Here is an 18703-nt window from a genome sequence, read left to right as displayed (position 1 = left end):
TACCCCACCGAGGTGGGCTCAGGGCGGCTTACAACAATAAAAGCTAACAGAGGTCGATGTACTAGTTCCCTAAAAAACACAGTGCCAAAGTGGCAGTGCAAACCCAACAGAAACAACGCCAAACTTTTTTTTTTTAGAAGCCCAGTAGAATACTCAGAAGTGCATGTGTGAATGGGGGGGGGGAGTAGTTTTGCAAGTCCACCTGAACCAAGGCAGAACACAGAAGCTCAGTAGTAGGGATGTGCGGGGAAAAAAAAATTCGGTTTTACACGGTTTCGGAAGTATACAGGGGGGGAAAATTTGGAATCCCCGTATACTCCTGAATACCGCATTCGGAATAGCCGCATATACGGTAGATGCGTGGCTATTACCGAATATACGACCCTATTATACCTATGGGCCATTGAAATCAATGGCAAATAGGGTATATTTGAAGCCGCATGGAGGGGAGGGGGTTTGAGGGAGAGCCCCCAAATTTGCAGGGGACCTGCAGGGGACTCTCCCCTCCAACCCCCCCAAGTCCCAAAAAGATTGGGGCAGGGGATCCCATTCCAGGGGCACCCAAAGATGGTGCCCCTATTCCATCATTATACCCTATGGGCCATTGAAATCAATGGCAACATAGGGCATAATTAGAGGCTACTGGGGGGCAGGGGGTTTGAGGGAGAGCCCCCAAATTTGCAGGGGACCTGCAGGGGACACTCCCCTCCAACTCCCCCAAGTCCCAAAAAGATTGGGCCAGGGGGTCCCTGTCTTTGGGCTCCCCAAAAGGCCCATTGCCAACAATGATGGGGAAAGCCCAATTAGCCACTTCCTCACTGTAATTGTTGTGGGAAAAGTGGCTCTGGGGAGCAGGGGGTTTTGAGGAGAGCCCCCCAAACTGCTGTGCAGCTTCAGGGCACTGTCCCACACAAAACCCACAAGGCCAAAAAAAATTGGACCAGGGGGTCCAATTCCTGGGGCACCCAAAGCCAAACCTAACCACATCAGAGAATCTCTATAGGACCCAAATGCACTACATCCCTCTATCTACTCTATGAACCCTGCAGGCCTGGAAGCAATATAAACCCAGTTGCCAACGTCACTGCCACACAAAACACAATCTGCTCAAGGTCTGCTCTGCAGACCTGGCTGCAGCAAACCCAGATGCCAGCTCTCCAGCCCTGCCCCAAACAACACGGGGAGAGCTGGCCAACCACAACAAGCCTGCTGGTTCTGGGTCTCTCACCCAGGTGCCAGCTTCCCTGCCACAGAACACACAATCTACAGATGCCAGCTCTCCAGCCCTGCCCCAAACAACACGGGGAGAGCTGGCCAACCACAACAAGCCTGCTGGTTCTGGATCTCTCACCCAGGTGCCAGCTTACCTGCCACAGAACACACAATCTACAGATGCCAGCTCTCCAGCCCTGCCCCAAACAACACGGAGAGAGCTGGCCAACCACAACAAGCCTGCTGGTTCTGGGTCTCTCACCCAGGTGCCAGCTTTCCTGCCACAGAACACACAATCTACTCTATAAAAACAAGAAAGTGACCCAGCCCACACACACCCTCGCCAACCCCCACACCAACCAGAGGTAATTTAAAAAAACCAAAACAAAACCAGCAGAATCACAAAAGGCCAAGTGTTAAAAAAGTGGCCTTTTCACCAACAAGAAAGCTCAGGCCAAATAAGTCAACAACACCCCCACCCCCAAACCAAGAAAAGGGACAACAGGAGAAAAGGCCAAGCAACTCAAGTGTTAAAAAATGGCCTTTTCACCAATAAGAAAGCTCAGGCCAAATCAGTCAACAACACCCCTCCCTAAAACCAGAACCAGGAAAAGGGGGACAAAAGTGGCCTTTTAAACAATGGAAATTAGGCCAAACAGCACCCCCCCCCCCCCAAGAACCCGAAGAGAAGAGTAACAGCAGCAGCACAACACAGCAGCAACAAATCAAACACTGAATACTTTTAAAACAGTAAAAAAATTAACTTTTAACAATAAAGGAACTTTGCCAACCCCTCCCCCCCAAAAAAACCCTTCACCCTAACCCCAAGAAATCCAAGCCACCCAAATCAGGAGAAGTAAAAGGACACTGCACTTTTAAAAGTCCTCTCACTAAATTAAGATATGGGCAAATTGGCAAACCCCATCCCCACCCCAGGCCCCCTCCCCAAGCAGAAACCCCTAACCCCTAACCCCAAATAAGCTACCCCACCACCACCACCACCAAAATCTGGATAAGTAAAGGGACTCTAAGTCTTAAAAAGTCCTTTTACCAACAATAAATAAAAACAAGAACCCCAAGATTGTCTTACCTTGTCTTCTCTAGTCCAGGGAAGTCTGGTAAGGCTGAGTGAGAGAGCAGCAGGCAGCAGCTGAAGCCAAGGGCCAGCCAGCAGCAGCACAATCTCTCACACACAGCAGCAATGGAGGAGTCCAGCCAGGAAGGAAGACTCCTTAAAAAGCCCTGCAAAGCATGCATTTGCAATGCATTTTGCAAATGCATGCTTTGGATTGGCTGCTGGGGCTCCTCTTCCCCCTCCCCCCCTCCCTGATCCCAGGGAGGCTATGGGAGAGGTGGGAAAAAGCAACTAAAGGCGGGAAAGTAGGCAAGCAGCTCCTTTGAGGTTGCAGAAGCTTTCCCGCCTTTTGAATTGACAGCCGTATACTTCCGAATAGCCATTCGTAAGTATACGGTGAGCCGTATTCGGCTGCCGTATAATGGGCGCCTATGGGGATCGGCTGCAGCCTATTTCGTATACAGCCGAATCAGTGGTGATTCGGCTGTAAATACGGTTCGGCCAATCCGAATACACATCCCTAACTCAGTAGTGCCAAGGGCAAACACAGAGAAATCTTACACACCATTTTCCCCAGGAAGGCTTCAGAAAGGGAGAGGGAGGGGTTGCATCGACCCTGATCCTTCTCTCTCAGCAGTCAGTGTACACTATTACTGCCTCAGCAGATAAGCCTCAGGTTCTGCAACTGCCCTTCATTACAGGCTCTTCCTTTCCCACCTCTACCCCTGCAAAGAAGAATGTTTCATTGCATTACATAGACAATTGGCTTCATTATTTATGATACTCCTGTGGGTACTTCTGGTTTCTGTTCAACACACAGGTCTCACTATCCTAATCTATCCCTTTCATCTCCATCAAAATGAAGAACACTTTTTGTGCTTCTGTTTTAATTTCCAAGTCACTATAGAGAATGCAATACAAAACACAACCTACAGGTTATAGTGACAAATAACTGTAATACGCAATTAACAAGACAATAAAGTCCCATCCAAAATCATAGCCTCTTCTCATTATTCAAATTACAAAAAGGAAGTCCATAGTGTTCTTATTCTTAAAGAACTTGCAATCACTGCTTCAATAAAACCAGATCACAAAGGAACTTGTAAACTGATTTCTTCATGCAATGAGAATGACAAGCTAATTTTCCTTTATTTTGTCTTTTTTTTCTTTCACTTTTTATAAGAAGAGTTGGATTTATTATAATATGAGTGGATTATAATCTATTTCCCTTCCTCTCTCCACAACAGACACCCTGTGAGATAGGTGGGACTGAGAGAGCTCTGAGAGAACTGCTACTGACCCAAGGCCACCCAGCTAGCCACATGTGGAGGAGTAGGGAATCAAACCAGGTTCTCCATTGATCTTAACCACAACATCAAGCTGGCTCTCAAAATCCAAACTTGGATTACAAAAGATTATATCCATTAATTCAGATTATAAAAGACTATATTTTATCACCATGAATTTGAAACTGTCTGGAGCTGAATAAGCAGTTAAAGTTTGGAATTTTCCTTTTTATAGAGGCTATTTCTGGAACTCTTATAAACTTTGTTGTTAAAATTAATGAAGAACACAGAAGAAATAATTTCAAATAGACTTGTTTTCCCATTCTGTATTTTCTCTGCTGTAAAGTTTTCTATTATATCTATAGATTACCTTTTTAAAAATCGACACCAGCTTCTTTTGTTTTCCCTGAATTGATTCCAAGAGTCTAAGACAGCAACAAGAACATCTCTGCTTCCCCCTGCTGTCTCCTCTTTCTTTTTGATTTTCTTTCAGCTGATTAATATAATATAATATAATATAATATAATATAATATAATATAAGTAATAAGGCCAATTGTGAAGAAAAACACAACGGGCTCTAGAAAGAGGCTCTGGGTGAGTGCCCCTCCACCCTTGCAGTCTTCCACCCACCCAAGTGAAGGCATGTACTTCCCCCCCCACACACACACACACCTGAAGGGGAGCTGATGTTTGTCATCTGGAGAGCAGTTGTAATTCTGATTTTAAAAAGCTTTATTAATTTCAAGGAATTAGGGATAGAGAAGAAGAAAGGATAGGGAATAGGAGTACATATTAGTCTTATTCTGCATAAGAAATATTTTCAAAGAATATAAGTCTACATCTACAATACTTAAAATACATAAATTGTCACATATTATTGTCTCTAAACGATGCATCATCAACATTTTGATATTTTATGTTATAAATCTTTTTGTTAAAATGTCTATTGAATTTGACAATTCCAATAAAGGGAATTTTGTGTTACAGAGTACAGGAAAAGAGATGTAAGTTCACAGCTATAAAAAAATACTTTCAAAAATATAAGTCTACATCTGCAATACTTTCTTAAAATACATAAATCGTCACATATTATTGTCTCTAAAACTAAGCATCATCAACATTTTAATATTTTATGTTATAAATCTTTTTGTTCAAGTGTCTAATAAATTTGACAATTCCAATAAAGGCAATCTTGTGATACATAATATAGGAAAAAAGGAGATATGAGTTCACACCAGAGAATCTTAAGAGTCTTGAGTGTCTAGCCAGGCATAGAATTTCATCCAATATTTTCTTGCTTCTTCCTTAGATTTCCCAGCCAACAGCTGGGACAAAAAATCCAGCTCTGCTGTTTCCAGGATTTTCCCCACTAAATCCATTCTCATGGGAATTTCCTGAGATTTCCACTTCTGCGCCAAGAGAATCCTGGCTGCTGTATTGAAATGGGCCAACAAATGTCTCATTTATTTGGAATAGTCCTCAGGAAATAGATTCAATAAAAACAATTCTGGTTTGAATTGAATCTGTGTTTTCATAATTTTCTGTAATCATTCATGAACCATTATCCAGTAGTTCTTCACCATCTCACATGTCCACCATATATGATAAAAGGAACCAACCTGTTTAGTACACTTCTAACATTTGTTAGACATATTGGTATAGATCTTACTCAATTTCTGTGGAGTCAAGTACCATCTATAAAACATCTTATACAAGTTTTCTTTAAAAATTATTGACCTAGTTAATTTAACATTGAACTTCCACAATCTCTCCCATTCTTCTAATGTAATGTTGTGACCAAAGTTGGACCATACATTCTTTTACAACTTCATCTTGCGTCTTCATCTGTAGTAGATATGCATATAATTTAGAAATTAGCTTTTCTTTGAGGGCCTAAAAGTATTTTGTCAAATGGATATTGTTCTGGGTTGAAACCTATCTCATCTTTGGCATACCTAGATTCAACCTGCATTCTCAGCCACCAGTTCATTTTAATGTCCATGTTTTCCAACTCTTCTCTAGTTTTCAAATGATTATCTTTTCCCAACAAGTCCTCATATCTATAGTTCTGATTTGGCTTTAGAAGATTTGGATGAGTAAATGCTTCCACTAAGGAGACCTATCTTGGAAATTTTTGATAAATTCTCATTTTTAACCATGACCAGGTATGAAACAAAGATTTTTTGAAACCAGTGGTTCTTAAAATAAGAATGTCCTTCAAATCTTTGATACCATAGGTATGCATGCCACCCCACAGTAAGATCATGTCCCTCTATCAACAGTTGTCTCTTGTCATTCAGTAATATACAGTCTTTTACCCACAAAAGCACAGAAGCGCTATAATACAATTGCCAGTCTGGAAGGCCCACACCTGCTCTTAATCTGGAGTCTTGCAGTATCTTTAGTTTGTTTCTAGGTTTTTTGCCTTGCCAAACATATTTGGAGCCCATCTTATTCAGTTCTTGAAAAAACCCACTATTTAGAAATACTGGAATAGTTTGGTACAAAAATAATAACCTTGGAAGGATATTCATCTTTATTAAGGCTATTCTTCCCATTAAGGATAAGTTCAAGTCATGCCATTTTTCCAAATCTTTTTAAATTTCTTTGAGTAGTTTATCATAATTGTCTGTTTTTAGATTGCTACACTTATTTGAGATAAGTACGTCTAGGTATTTGATTCTTTTCTCATACAAAACCCCTGATTTTTGCTGAAGAGATTGAATTTGTTCCATTGTCATATTCTTTGTCAAAAATTTTGTTTTGTGGTAATTAATCTTCAGTCCTGCCCAGTGACCAAATTGTGTAATCTTGTTTATAAGACAGTCTATTGACTCTATTGGTTGCTCTAATATAAAAATTAGATCTTCTGCAAAAGCTCTCAATTTGTGTTGTTCACCTTTTATCACTGCTCCCTTGATACTTATATCTTCTCTTATCTGGTTATTCAGTATCTCTAGAGATAAAATAAAAAGTAGTGGTGACAGTGGACAGCCTTGTCTTGTACCTTTTTGAATATTAATTGCATCTGTTAATTCACTGTTCACTGTCACCCTTGCTCTTTGAAAGGAGTATATTGCTTTTACTGCTCTCAAGAAATTTTCACCACATTCCATACCTTTCAGTTGCTGTAACATAAATTGACAACGAACATTATCGAAGGCCTTCTCAGCATCCAAGCAGATTAAAGCCAGTTGTTTCTCTGGATGAGTTTCATAATATTCCAAAATATTACAAATTGTTCTAACATTGTCTTTCAAATATCTTCTAGGAAGGAACCCTGCCTGATCTTGATGTATTGTAGACTGCAGAACTTTCTTCAAACGTTGTGCCAATATTGCAGCAAAAATTTTATAGTCCACATTTAAAAGAGAGATTGGATGATAATTTTTAATATCTTTCAAATCTGCATCTTCTTTTGGAATTAAGGATATTGTAGCTTCTTGCCATGAAGCTGGTATTTGGCCATCATCTTGAATCTTTTCAATGAGATGCTTAAATGGTAACAGTAAAGACTCCTCATAAACTTTATAGAATTCAGCATGCAGTCCATCCGGGCCAGGGGCTTTGCCATTCTTTTGGGATGCCATTACATCTCCAAGTTCTCTTATTGTTATCGGTTCACTTAAAAATTTTTGCTGTTCCTCTGTAAATTTGTTAAGATTATTTTGCTTAATGTAATCTTCTAGATCTGTTTTGTGGACTTGCTTATCTTCATATAATTTTTTTATAGAACTGTTCCAAGATTTGACATATCTCTTGTTTTTGTGCTTTCTCTTTAATATTCTCATCTTTCAGGACCGAAATTATTCTTTATTTATTTCTCAAATTTATATTTCTCAAATGTTGGCCTTTTCTTTTCTCATCCTATAGGCCAACCACCTTCCAGGCTTGTTGGCATGCTCAAAAATTTTTTGTCTAGCATACCACAATTTTATCTCTGTACTCTCCATAAGTAACAAGTTCAATGGATGTTGTATTTTTTCACCTTATTTTGGAATTCCTGTCTTAAAGGTTGCTTTTTAAAATTATTTTCAGCTTCTCCAGCTTGTAACATTAATTTTTAAAAATTATCAGTTCTTTCTTTCTTTTTCTTGATACCATATCTAATTGCAAGGCCCCTGAGATAAGCCTTAGCAGTATCCCAAACTATTTGCATCTTTACATCTTGCGTTATGCTCTGTTTGAAGAAGGATTCCATTTCAACCTTAGATTCTTTAAGAAAGTCTTTATTTTCCAGAATTTAACCTTCAGTATTTAACCTCCATAATCTTTTCATTGATGTACCTTTAAACTTTATCATTACAAGACTATGGTCTGAGATAACTCTTGTTTGAATTTCTGTCTCAACTAGATCTTTGACCAGATTTGTAGAAAGCCAGCACATATCAATTCTTGACCACGTTTGGTGGCTAGGAGAATAACAGGTGAAATCTTTGGAATTTGGGTATCTTGTTCTCCATACATCAACCAAATACAATTCTTCTGCTAGTTTCCAAAAACTTATTGGTAATTGGGGACTTTTGCTTTTAGTCTGTCAACAATTTGTCATACCCAAAACAGTCGTAGGAGTAATAATAAGCAAAGACTTTTTAGCAAAACACGCTTAATAGTACGTAGGCAAAACAGTTCAATTCACCACAACAAAAACAATTCACTATAACAAGTCTTCTACCAATGATGGTTCAGTTAAAATCCAAGTCATTACGGGATCTTCCAACTACTTCAAGGTATAAATTTATAATCCAGGGCTGAATGCCCTATTTATAATCCAAGAATGAGATCAAAAATTAAAAATTAAACAAATAATCCAAGAGAAAAATACTCTCAAAGAGAAAAGCAAAAAGTAATAAAAATAAGGAAAAAACTTCAAATTTGATAAGCCAAGAGAGGAAGGGTAAAAAAAATAAAGCCAAAGCCAAAAATATTCAAACCATATCAAAAATATTCCAACCATAAGTAGAAAGGTAAAAAAAGGTAAAAGCAAAATTAAAGGGTTATATCCATAACATCCAACATCAAGGAATTATAATCCACTTTAGAGATTGGCACAGATATTCTTCTTCCAACCAAAGATCCTGTTATGTCTTATGGGTCAAACCCCAACCATTAAATCTCCAGGAATTTCCTAACCTGGAGTTGGCAACATATCTCCTTCCCTTTATCTGCCCCTGTTTCAGCTTTCTATTGCCTTCCCCCTCCCTGCAACTTCTACATAGGAAGAGGACAATCTTTCTTCACACTGGTGGTGGTGGGGAGACCAAAGCAGCTTACATCATTCTCCTCTTCCCACTTTGATCTGCACAGCCTTATAAGTTAGGTTAGGCTGAAAGTCTGTGTGTGACCCGAAATCACCCAGTCCGCTTCCTCAGCAAAACTCCCACTCTGAAGCCCCCCCCCCCCAACTTTGACTTTCACTCACCCTTGCTGTCTTCCCACCCACCCTGCAGCTGAAATAGACACTGGCTTTCGATCCCCCCCCCCAACATATGTGTGTGTGTCCCCATGTCTGTGGTGGCTCAAAGCCTTGGAACAGGTCCACAATGCCAAGAAGGAAGAATAATGGGGGGTGGTGCAGGGGGAGCATGATGATGGTCATACAGACACTGAAGCATATCATTCCTTTTGTTTGCAGTGCATTGTTGTCACCTTTTCCTGTCATATCCAGCCTTGTGGTACTTAGCACCAGCATGAGCTTGCGGCATAATTTTTTGGCGGGGAGGGGGCCTGGCATGGTTGTGTTATAGAGTATTCACTTCAAAGCAGGTATTTTCTGTAGGGGAATTTATTTGATTTCAGTTTTCCATCTTCTTCCCCCTCCCTGCAGCATCTACCTAGTAGAAGTATAGTCTTTCTCCACAATGGGGACAAGAGCAGGAAGCAAGCAACCTCAGCAGGGAGATCGGCAACAATGGTTCTCCAGGCAGAAATGGCTAATTTTGAGAATGGATTCTATGCCATGGTACTTGGCTGAGGTCCCACCCTTTCGCAAACTCACCCTCTCCAGGCCCCAGTCATCAAATCTCCAGGGATTTCCCAACCTGAAGTTGGCAACTGCTAATTCACATTGGCTGTCACAGAGGGGCTGCTGCTGAATAGGAGCAAGCAGCTGGGCCTAGTTAAGTGATGCCAGCTGGGTGGCATCAAGTCACCCAGAGGGTGCTGCCAGGCTAAGGGTAGCCAATCTCCAGGTGGAACCTGAAGATCTCCTGGGATCAGAACTGAATTCCAGGAAACAGATTTCTGGGATGCCTTTCATGAGGCCACAGTAGCTCTGCAGCCCTTTCTAAGGCTGGTTGACATAGAGGACACAGAGAAGAGTTGGCTGTCTCTGAGGTAAGATGGCCTGAGTAGGCAGGGGCAGAGGGACATGTCTCTCACAGTTTACTGTTTGCTTCACTGTTTGCTTTGCAACAGCATTGTTTGTGTGTGGGGGGGGGGGGCGGGGAAGACAGACTGTCCCAGACTGCTTACAACAGTCGCTGAGGAGGGGCAGTAGTAATCAGTAAGGCTCCAGGAGAACCTCTCAGCAGAGAATTGTCTCGCTAAAAGGTTAGTGGCCTGATGGGGTTCTGGCCTGACAGGGCCGGCAGTAGGCGGGTCACAGCGAGGCTACTCTATGACAGGGGGTAGTGGTGACAAGAGTTCAAGGCCACTCCTGTGGTTGCCACAACTTCCAATAAAAATCGAGGGATTAAGCTAACACACTGAGCTTTTATTATATCTATATTATTATATATTGTTGATTTCTGCATTTATATAGTGCCATATTTTTTTCATAACCAATATAATAGTATCCATATTTAAATGTTGTATCCTAGGGGTTTGGAGGCTTAAATAATAATAGTATATACAAATTTCTGTTAACTACAAAGTTTGCAACAAAGGTAGTCATTGCTAGAAGGAGGAGAAGGGAGGAGGAGGAGGGTTGGATTTATATCCTACTCTTCACTCAGAGTTTCAAAGAGTTTTACAATACCCTTCTTCTTCCCGCAACAGACACCCTGTGAGGTAGGTGGTGCTGAGAGAGCTCTGAGAGAACTGCTCTTGAGAGAACAGCTCTGACAGAACTGTGACTGACCCAAGGCCACACAGCTGCCTATGAAGGAGAGGGGAATCAAACCCAGTTCTCCAGATTAGAGACTGCTGCTCTACACCACTACACCAAAATGAAAGAGTTTGTCTATATAAAATATTAACTTGTATTTTTAAAAAAGTTTCTTGCTGTTTTCTGCTGCTGCAGACTCCAAAAAGAAAAGGGGGACATAGCACAGAAAGCAAGCATCAAAGCCTCAAGGCCCCCCCGCAGCTCCCCAAAAGAGAAAAAAAAACAGCAAAGGATGATTAAGGACACACAGTGGGAAGAGAAAATTAAACTAAAACACCTTTTTAAAAAACCAAGCAGAACCACCACCACCACCCCACAAGCCAAAAAAAGAACAAAAAACGACAAACTACAATTTTAAACTAACCCTGAAAAAAATAACTGCAAGCCAAATGGAAAAAAACCCCAAAAGGAACCAAAGCCAAAGAACAAAACCAGAAAATGCGATTTTAAATGCTTAGTAAAAAATACACATCTGACATTAAGTAGCAAAATAGGTTTAGGTTTGATGGTATTGTATATATTTTACTGTTCCTTGAAATTTCAGTTTACCCAAAAAACAAACTCTCAATGGGAAAAAAAAGCTTTTTCCCCATTTCCCCCCAAAAGCTTTTTTCCATGGCTATCTGGCACTAGGGAGGAAAGGCAGCATAGTACAGCCTGATCTCATCAGATCTCAGAAACTAAGCAGGGTCGGTACTTGGGTGGGAGATCACCTGGGATGACTCTGCGGAGGAAGGCAATGGTAAATCACCTCCACTCCTCACTTGCATTGCAAACCCCTTTCTGGGGTTGCCATAAATCAGCTGTAACTTTATGGCACTTTACACACACATTTGGCACTGGGTTGGCCTTCAAAAAATATTTGTATGGTTAGGCTTGTTTTGTATATTTGCATAGTGTCTATAATTAATCTGATAATTTACCAATGACATTAACTTGGGCTTCAATACAAATTATTTCCAGTTGTATGCTTTTCGGCTTCATAAAGAAATAGCTGACATACTTGCAGAAAAAACCTTCCATATGCTTGACCACTGGCTACAGAAAAATCCGGCATCCCTCCATTATTTTTATATCCTTAAGGATTTTTGTATTTACAGAAGTAGACAACAGTGAGAATAAATGAATCACCACTAAAACCCCGTTCACCTTTGTTACAAGTGAAAGAATTGTCATCGTTGCTGCAGAACAAGCTGTCTGCACACAACCCCGTGTATGGGTTGCATGGCACATCATCATCACATTTGCGGCATATGAACTCACACATCTCCCCAAATCTTCCAGGAGCACATTCTATAAAAAGTAAAATATTATATTAGAATAAAGTGCTATTGTGGCTTCTGAAACTTTACCCATTATTAACTGTTTAGCAGGCAAAGGATACGTCACATATGTGAGAAAATTCATCTATCACTGCATAATAAATGAATGCTGAACACTGGCTAAACATTCACAAAACTTTAAACTACAGCCTCACAGCTAAAGCACCTCAGCCCTTAACTGATCAAACTGCTCTATGACTTTTTGGTATTTGCACCAAACTGTCCACCACTTTTGTGCAAACTCCATTCCCTTTGCTCAGACATGATATTTATGCACATCTGGGAGATTTTTCTTTAAAACTGTTCACACCTTTTTGTACTGTCCTCTTTTCTGAATAGAATTTTTTAATCCACCCTCCCCCCCCCCCAACTATTGGAGTTTTGTACATCCCACTTGCATTCTACCTTAGCCACTCTGTACCTGGGAAAAGACAAGTTGCTGTAGGGACCGCTGGCATCTTTCAATATAGTCACTCCAAGTCATTAATGCTCTGGAAATGGTGGAAATGGTTTACTGTACCCCACCATTTAGAGGTTAATCAGGACATATGAAAATGAGTCATAGGGGGTCTGTTGCCTAAGGAAGGGGCTCCTCAGCTGCTCCCTTCCACTCCAAGTACCATCTGCTTCAGTGACAGAGACCTATCTTACCAGTTTGTGAACTTATGCTAAATGCCATAAATCAAAGTTGTCATAATCATTGAATGTCAGAGGACTTGGGGCTGAACACTATAATATGAATAGCATTGTTATATGGCCTCCAGAATGATCCACATCACAACATTTTCCCAGCAGCTGAGCAGACAGGTTAAAACGGATAAAAGGAAGTACTTCTTCACCCAAAGGGTGATTAACATGTGGAATTCACTGCCACAGGAGGTGGTGGCGGCCACAAGCATGGCCACCTTCAAGAGGGGGTTAGATAAAAATATGGAGCAGAGGTCCATCAGTGGCTATTAGCCACAGTGTGTGTGTGTGTGTGTGTGTGTGTGTGTGTGTGTGAATATATATATATATATATATATTTGGCCGCTGTGTGACACAGAATGTTGGACTGGATGGGCCATTGGCCTGATCTAACATGGCTTCTCTTATGTTCTTATGTTCTTAATACAACATACAGGGGCAGCTCGCCCACTAGACAAACTAAGCATTTGCCTAGGGCACTGGCACCAAAATCGGCCCCATCCCCATCCCCTAGGCAAATCCCTAGTTGCCTGCTTCCCCCTCCCAATCCACTTACTTTTTAATGCCCAGGGAACCGGCGACAAAGCGCTGGCTCCCAGGGCTCTTTCAAGGTGCCCCTCTCCCCCTAAGCTGATCAGTGGGAAAAGCGGTGGGGAGACCAGGGCTCCTATGCCAGCCTTCCGGCATTCTTCGGACCTTCAGCGCTGGGGCGGCAACGAAAGGAAGGATCAGCAAGCTGCTGAAAAAGTGGCAGCTGCCACCACCACTTCCTCCCGGATCACGTGGGAGGGAAGTGGGAAGGAAGCAGTGGCAACGGTGGCCACTTTTTCAGTGGCTTGCTGATCCTTCCTTTCGCCGCGGCCCCACTGCTGAAGGTCTGGAGAGTGCCAGAAGGCCGGCATAGGAGCGCCGGTCTCCTCACTGCTTTTTTCATCGATCAGCTGATTGGTGGGTGAGGGGGGCACCTTGAAAGAGCCCCGGAAGCTGGTGCTTCGCGGCTGGTTCCCTGGGCAATGGCATTAAGCCTGGGCAATGGCATAAAGCCGCCCTGAGCCCGCTTCGGTGGGGTAGGGCAGGATATAAATCAAATTAAAAAAATAAATTAATTAAAGATTGGAAGGGAGGGAGGGAAGGAGGGGAAGGCGTCGCAGGGGGGGCGGACATTGGAGCTGCCTGGGGCGCCATGCGCCCACAGGCCGGGGCTGACAACATACATACATACGTACACACACACACACACACAAATGCCCCCAAAATGTTAGAAGTCAACCAATGTCTAGGATTAGACAATCTAAAAAACTAAAAATCTGTAGAAGTATACATCAAGTCAGCGAAGAATTGTCTGAAAAGATGACTGATGGATTATGGTCCTTTAAGAATTTTATTCTGTTATTTGAAAGGGATCTGTCAATTTATACAATTGTCTGGGGGGAAATAATGAGGACTATAATTCTCCTTAATGTTTTATCTGTACTTGGGTTTAAGTACCTGATCTCTTATTTTTGAGAAAAGATAGAACAGTTCATATGGAAGCATGACTTCAGTTTGAATCGATGCATGTACCCAGATTGTTTTTTAAAGAAAAAAGAGATGTGAACATACTGCTTCTCCCCCTCCCCACCCCGTAACACTTTTAAGGTTTTTTTTTTTAAAGCTAAATCTCTTAACTTTAGTTTGAAATAAAATAAGTCTCAGCAGACTAAGGTAGAAAGATAAACAACTCCACACACTGTACTGAATACCTGATTTGATCCAGGTTTTCACTTTTTTGTTCCTTGTATTATATAATTCCATGCCAGTGTGCACCATGAATTTGTCCTCTATTTCCAACACTCCTGTACACATTTCCAAGACTAAACAGGCTTTCTTAGCTTTATCCAAAGTGGGATATATAGGAGCTCTTCCCGAAGGAAAATAAAATGATCTTCCTATGTGCTCAGTAAGGAGATCAACAGCTATTTAAAACAAAATGAATATGAAAATAATAGTTAACTTGTATTTATGAAATATGAAGCATAATGATTGTGCAGATTAGTGATGTGCAGTCTGCAAATCCAGGAACGGACTGTATATTCTGCAGCTCTGTCTTCAGGGCACACAGCACTCTTCCTTGTAAAACTTCCTGTTCAATCTGCCCCAAAATTATTTTGCTCTCCCTTTGCAACATGATAAAAAATATGGCCCTTCCTCACCTCTAACTTGACAAAAGCTCTTGTTCACATTATATCCATATCCTTACTGCCACATTCTCTATAGCCAACTTTCTGTGACCCATATCACTCAACCATCTTGTCATTTTCACCATCTCTCAAAATTCCTTGCTTCCTGTCCATTTCTGGATTCCGCACAAGCACTTTCACCCTATCTCCAACAGTCTCTATGGTCTTGTCCCTTTAACTATCTCTTTTCATATCATGATACCTGTCTGTGGTCTTCCCAATAGTCCCTCCCGGCCACCTCTCTCTTACTTCTTCCAGTTCTCAAATTCTACCCTTTCTTTGAGACCTTTGGTACAACTCCCCTTCAAGGTACAAAAAACCCGTTTCATCAGCTGTTGTGAGACCTTTCCCAAAAACACATACACCACAAAATATCTGCCTTGAGAGATAGTGAACCATTTATCAGCTTGTATGAGGCAAGTTTTATTTAAATTGCTTAGTTTACCTCCTTCTCTCTTACAAATCCACTTTCTTTGCTGTGAACAATCAGTTACAGAAAGATATTTCTTGAAGGCAACACCACAATCTGAACTAGTTTGCGTGAATCTTCTGCTTCTTCTAATTACCCTGCTCACAGATAAAACGGTCATGATCAGGAGAAAAATAGCAAAGCAATATTTTTCACAATATTGTATAACATTTTTAGAAGCATGCAATAATTTTGATCAAAATTTCTCAACTCACAATTTAAAGTAAGAATGATAATATTTAAGGAGATAAAGATTTATGGCTGCCTCAATTTGATGAGAAGCAACACCCTTCTTATAGTTCATAATCCCTTGCAAAAATTTCATGCAAAATTCAAAGATTCTGCAGATAACATCAAAGAATTTTCATCACATTATGCTATGCCCTGAGAAAAAGCTAGTCCAGCTTTTGAAAACTACTGTAGTGTTAGACATTGGAATAAAAAAAATGCTTCTAGTTCTCAAATCCAGAGAACCTCTCAGCTGCTTCTTTTTTTAAAAAGCTTATATGTCGGGTATATCCATCTTGCTTAGTAAGCTTGCCAATCCCCAGGTCCCAGCGAGGATTCTCCCGCTTTCCCAGGCTCCTTCGCACTCCACAGCCATCATGTGCCTTTCCACCTCCGTTTGGAAGGCTTCCTCCTGGGATGTCTGTGTCTTTAAGGCTGAATGGGGGTGGGGGTGGGGAGCAGTCAGAAGAACACGTCTGCTCTCAGTGGCTGTGAAGGCAGCCCAGACCCTCCGTTGGTTGCACAATCTTTTCAGAGGTCCTTCGCACAGGAAAGGTAAACTTGAACCTTTGGTTGCTCTGTGTTACTTTGAAGAAGTTGGAAGTTCAGCAACTCATGAGTAGAGATGCCAGTCCCATGCTTCAGAGATGTCAGAAACGGGGGTGGGGGGGAATGTCTGCTGGGCACTTCATGATGGGGCAGTTGTTTGAGATAGAGGCACCAAATTTTCAGCATAGCATCTGCTGACTCTCCTCAAAATGCTCCCCAAGTTTCAAAAAGATTGGACCAGGGAGTCCAATTCTATGAGCCCCGAAAGAGGGTGCCCCTTATCCTTCATTATTTCTAATGCAGGGAAGGCATTTAAAAGGTGTGCGGTTCCTTTAAATATGATGGCCAGAACTCCCTTTGGGGTTCAATTGTGCTTGTCACAACTTTGCTTATGGCTCCACCCCCAATGACTCCTGGCCCCATCCCCAAGGTCTCCTGGCTCCACCCCCAAAGTCCCCAGATATTTCTTGAATTGGACTTGGCAACCCTACTGCTTAGGCTTGAAAATCATAATTGCTATTATTATTACTATTACTACTACTACCATTATTATTACTACTACTACTACTATTACTGGAAATAATCTCACCATGCATTTTGGGAGACTGAAAATGAGTCATCTACCCAAAAATATTGATATGACCGCTTACTGAAGGTCAAACCAATCCAGCTATCATCTCCTCTGTACTGTACCCACATCTGGAACAACAACATAATATGGGGTAGAAACAGCAAGTTACCATTAAAAATTAAAAGTGTAATGTCTCAAAATGAACATATTTTTTATGATTATTCTATTTATTTTATTTATATTATTTTATAGTCCACCGTTCTCACTGAGATTCAAGACAGATTACACATTGTAAAGCGACACAATCAGCAGGGTGGGGCATCCAACAAGCAATACAATAGGATTAGGATTGCAGAAATCTGAAACTAAGCAGAGATCTGAAATAAAGCGGAAACAATGCATAACATGTTGAGTGATGCTGAACTTACAAAGTAGGATAATTATCACTCAGAAAGGTTCTAAAACCTACTTTATAGCAGAAATTTTAGTGCCAAACATAATAGACTCATTTATCCTAAGAACAACTTTCACTAATGGGACTTTTTATGTGTATCTAACACATGCTAGAACAGGTGCTTCCAACTTGGAATGAAGCAGAGTTCTGCCTCTTTGCAATCCATGTTTGGACCATGATTCAGAGCATTTCCAGAACAGATTTAGGACCTATTGCTTCTAAAAGACCATACACCCAACCTGGATATAAATGGAGAGGTAGGTGCTTTTATCTCCCTCTCTGTCTCAGAAAGGCTACAAGAGTACGTGAAACAACATTTTAGTTCAGCTTTCTGGGCTGCACTAGAGCAGTGCCTTGAGTCCATGTCAAAAGTCAGAAGACCTCACATCTAATAAGGAAAAAGTAAAAACACACCCCTTAATGGAACAGAGAAACTTCAGATAGGAGAAGTATATTTAGCACCTTCTCTGAAGCAGAGAAGCCTCCCCCCCCCCCCTTGCATTGAAAGTTCCTGATCTAATGAAGGTGTTTTTTAAATCATTATCTTTCCCTTGATGGACTGAACTCACATAAGCCCCACACAAACCATTCACATGTATTCACACACAACACAGTAACCACAGGGAAACAGACACAGCAGTGGAAACAAGCCTCAGACAAGTACCATAATTTGGAAAATCCAGAATTGTTAGTATTTGAATGGAGAAAAGTGGCACATGGATGCAAATATCTACTTTTTTTTTGCATTTCCTAATGAAGGATCACAGAATCAACATAATCAGTCTCACTTACAAACTCTAGCTACTATGAAAACAGTAAAATGAAAAACCACAAAGCATACCTTTTCAAGACTGTTTTTAATTTTAACTAGGTCTGTCCCTCTAAACCCCTGGCAGGCAGTTCTGGCATTGGCCCATGTTTCTTTTTTCAAGTCTTCCACATAGTAGCATGAATTTAAATAATAATACCACTGGAGCTTTTTGGGGCACGGGTTTGGTAAAGCTTAAAAACCAAAACAATAGATTATAATTTGAAAATACACCAACATAGATATGGACTTTTTTAAAAGAGTTTTTCAAACATCCTAAATAAAAATAATAGCATTAATACAAAGTATTTCATATAAGTTCTCCCAGTAATCTGTACAACAACAGTGCCTGTTTCTACACAAGGAGTGGCCAAATTTGCTTAATGTAAGAGCCACAAAGAATAAACATCAGATGTCTGAGAGCTGGGAGGAAGGAAGGAAGGCGGGAGGGAGGGAGGGAGGATGGGGGAGAGAGAGATGGAAAGAAAGTAACTTTAATAGCATTCTTCAAGCTGCTGGCTGGCTTGGCTTGGAGAAATTATTTAAAGAGACAAATGCCTTCTCCAAGCCAGTCGACTGGGAAGTGGGGGCTTTGAGAGCCACCCAATATGTGTGAAAGAGCCACATGTGGCTCCTGACACATGGCTTGGCCACCCCTGTTCGACACCAGGGGTTTCCCCCCCACACATACGTTTCCACATGACATCGTTCTCT

At 41.2% G+C, this 18703-nt stretch overlaps 1 protein-coding gene across 1 annotated transcript in view; it reads right to left on the bottom strand.

Moving 5' to 3' along the window:
- The window catches only part of LOC132572065 (uncharacterized), a 61935-nt gene extending 45092 nt beyond the window's left edge, over positions 1–16843 (bottom strand). Inside the window, exons 1-4 of the mRNA XM_060238852.1 lie at positions 16746–16843; positions 15356–15477; positions 14434–14646; positions 11832–11975 (exon numbers count right to left, since the gene is read on the bottom strand). Coding sequence (XP_060094835.1) covers positions 11832–11975; positions 14434–14536 — 247 coding nt within the window. The 5' untranslated portion in view covers positions 14537–14646; positions 15356–15477; positions 16746–16843. The remainder of the gene's footprint in view (positions 1–11831; positions 11976–14433; positions 14647–15355; positions 15478–16745) is intronic.
- Between the last annotated feature and the right edge of the window lie 1860 nt (positions 16844–18703).

Source organism: Heteronotia binoei, chromosome 5 (assembly GCF_032191835.1).
Source record: "Heteronotia binoei isolate CCM8104 ecotype False Entrance Well chromosome 5, APGP_CSIRO_Hbin_v1, whole genome shotgun sequence".
Taxonomy (NCBI): Eukaryota; Metazoa; Chordata; class Lepidosauria; order Squamata; family Gekkonidae; genus Heteronotia; species Heteronotia binoei.
Note: the sequence above shows the minus strand (reverse complement) of the source record. Positions and strands in the feature narration are given on the sequence as shown.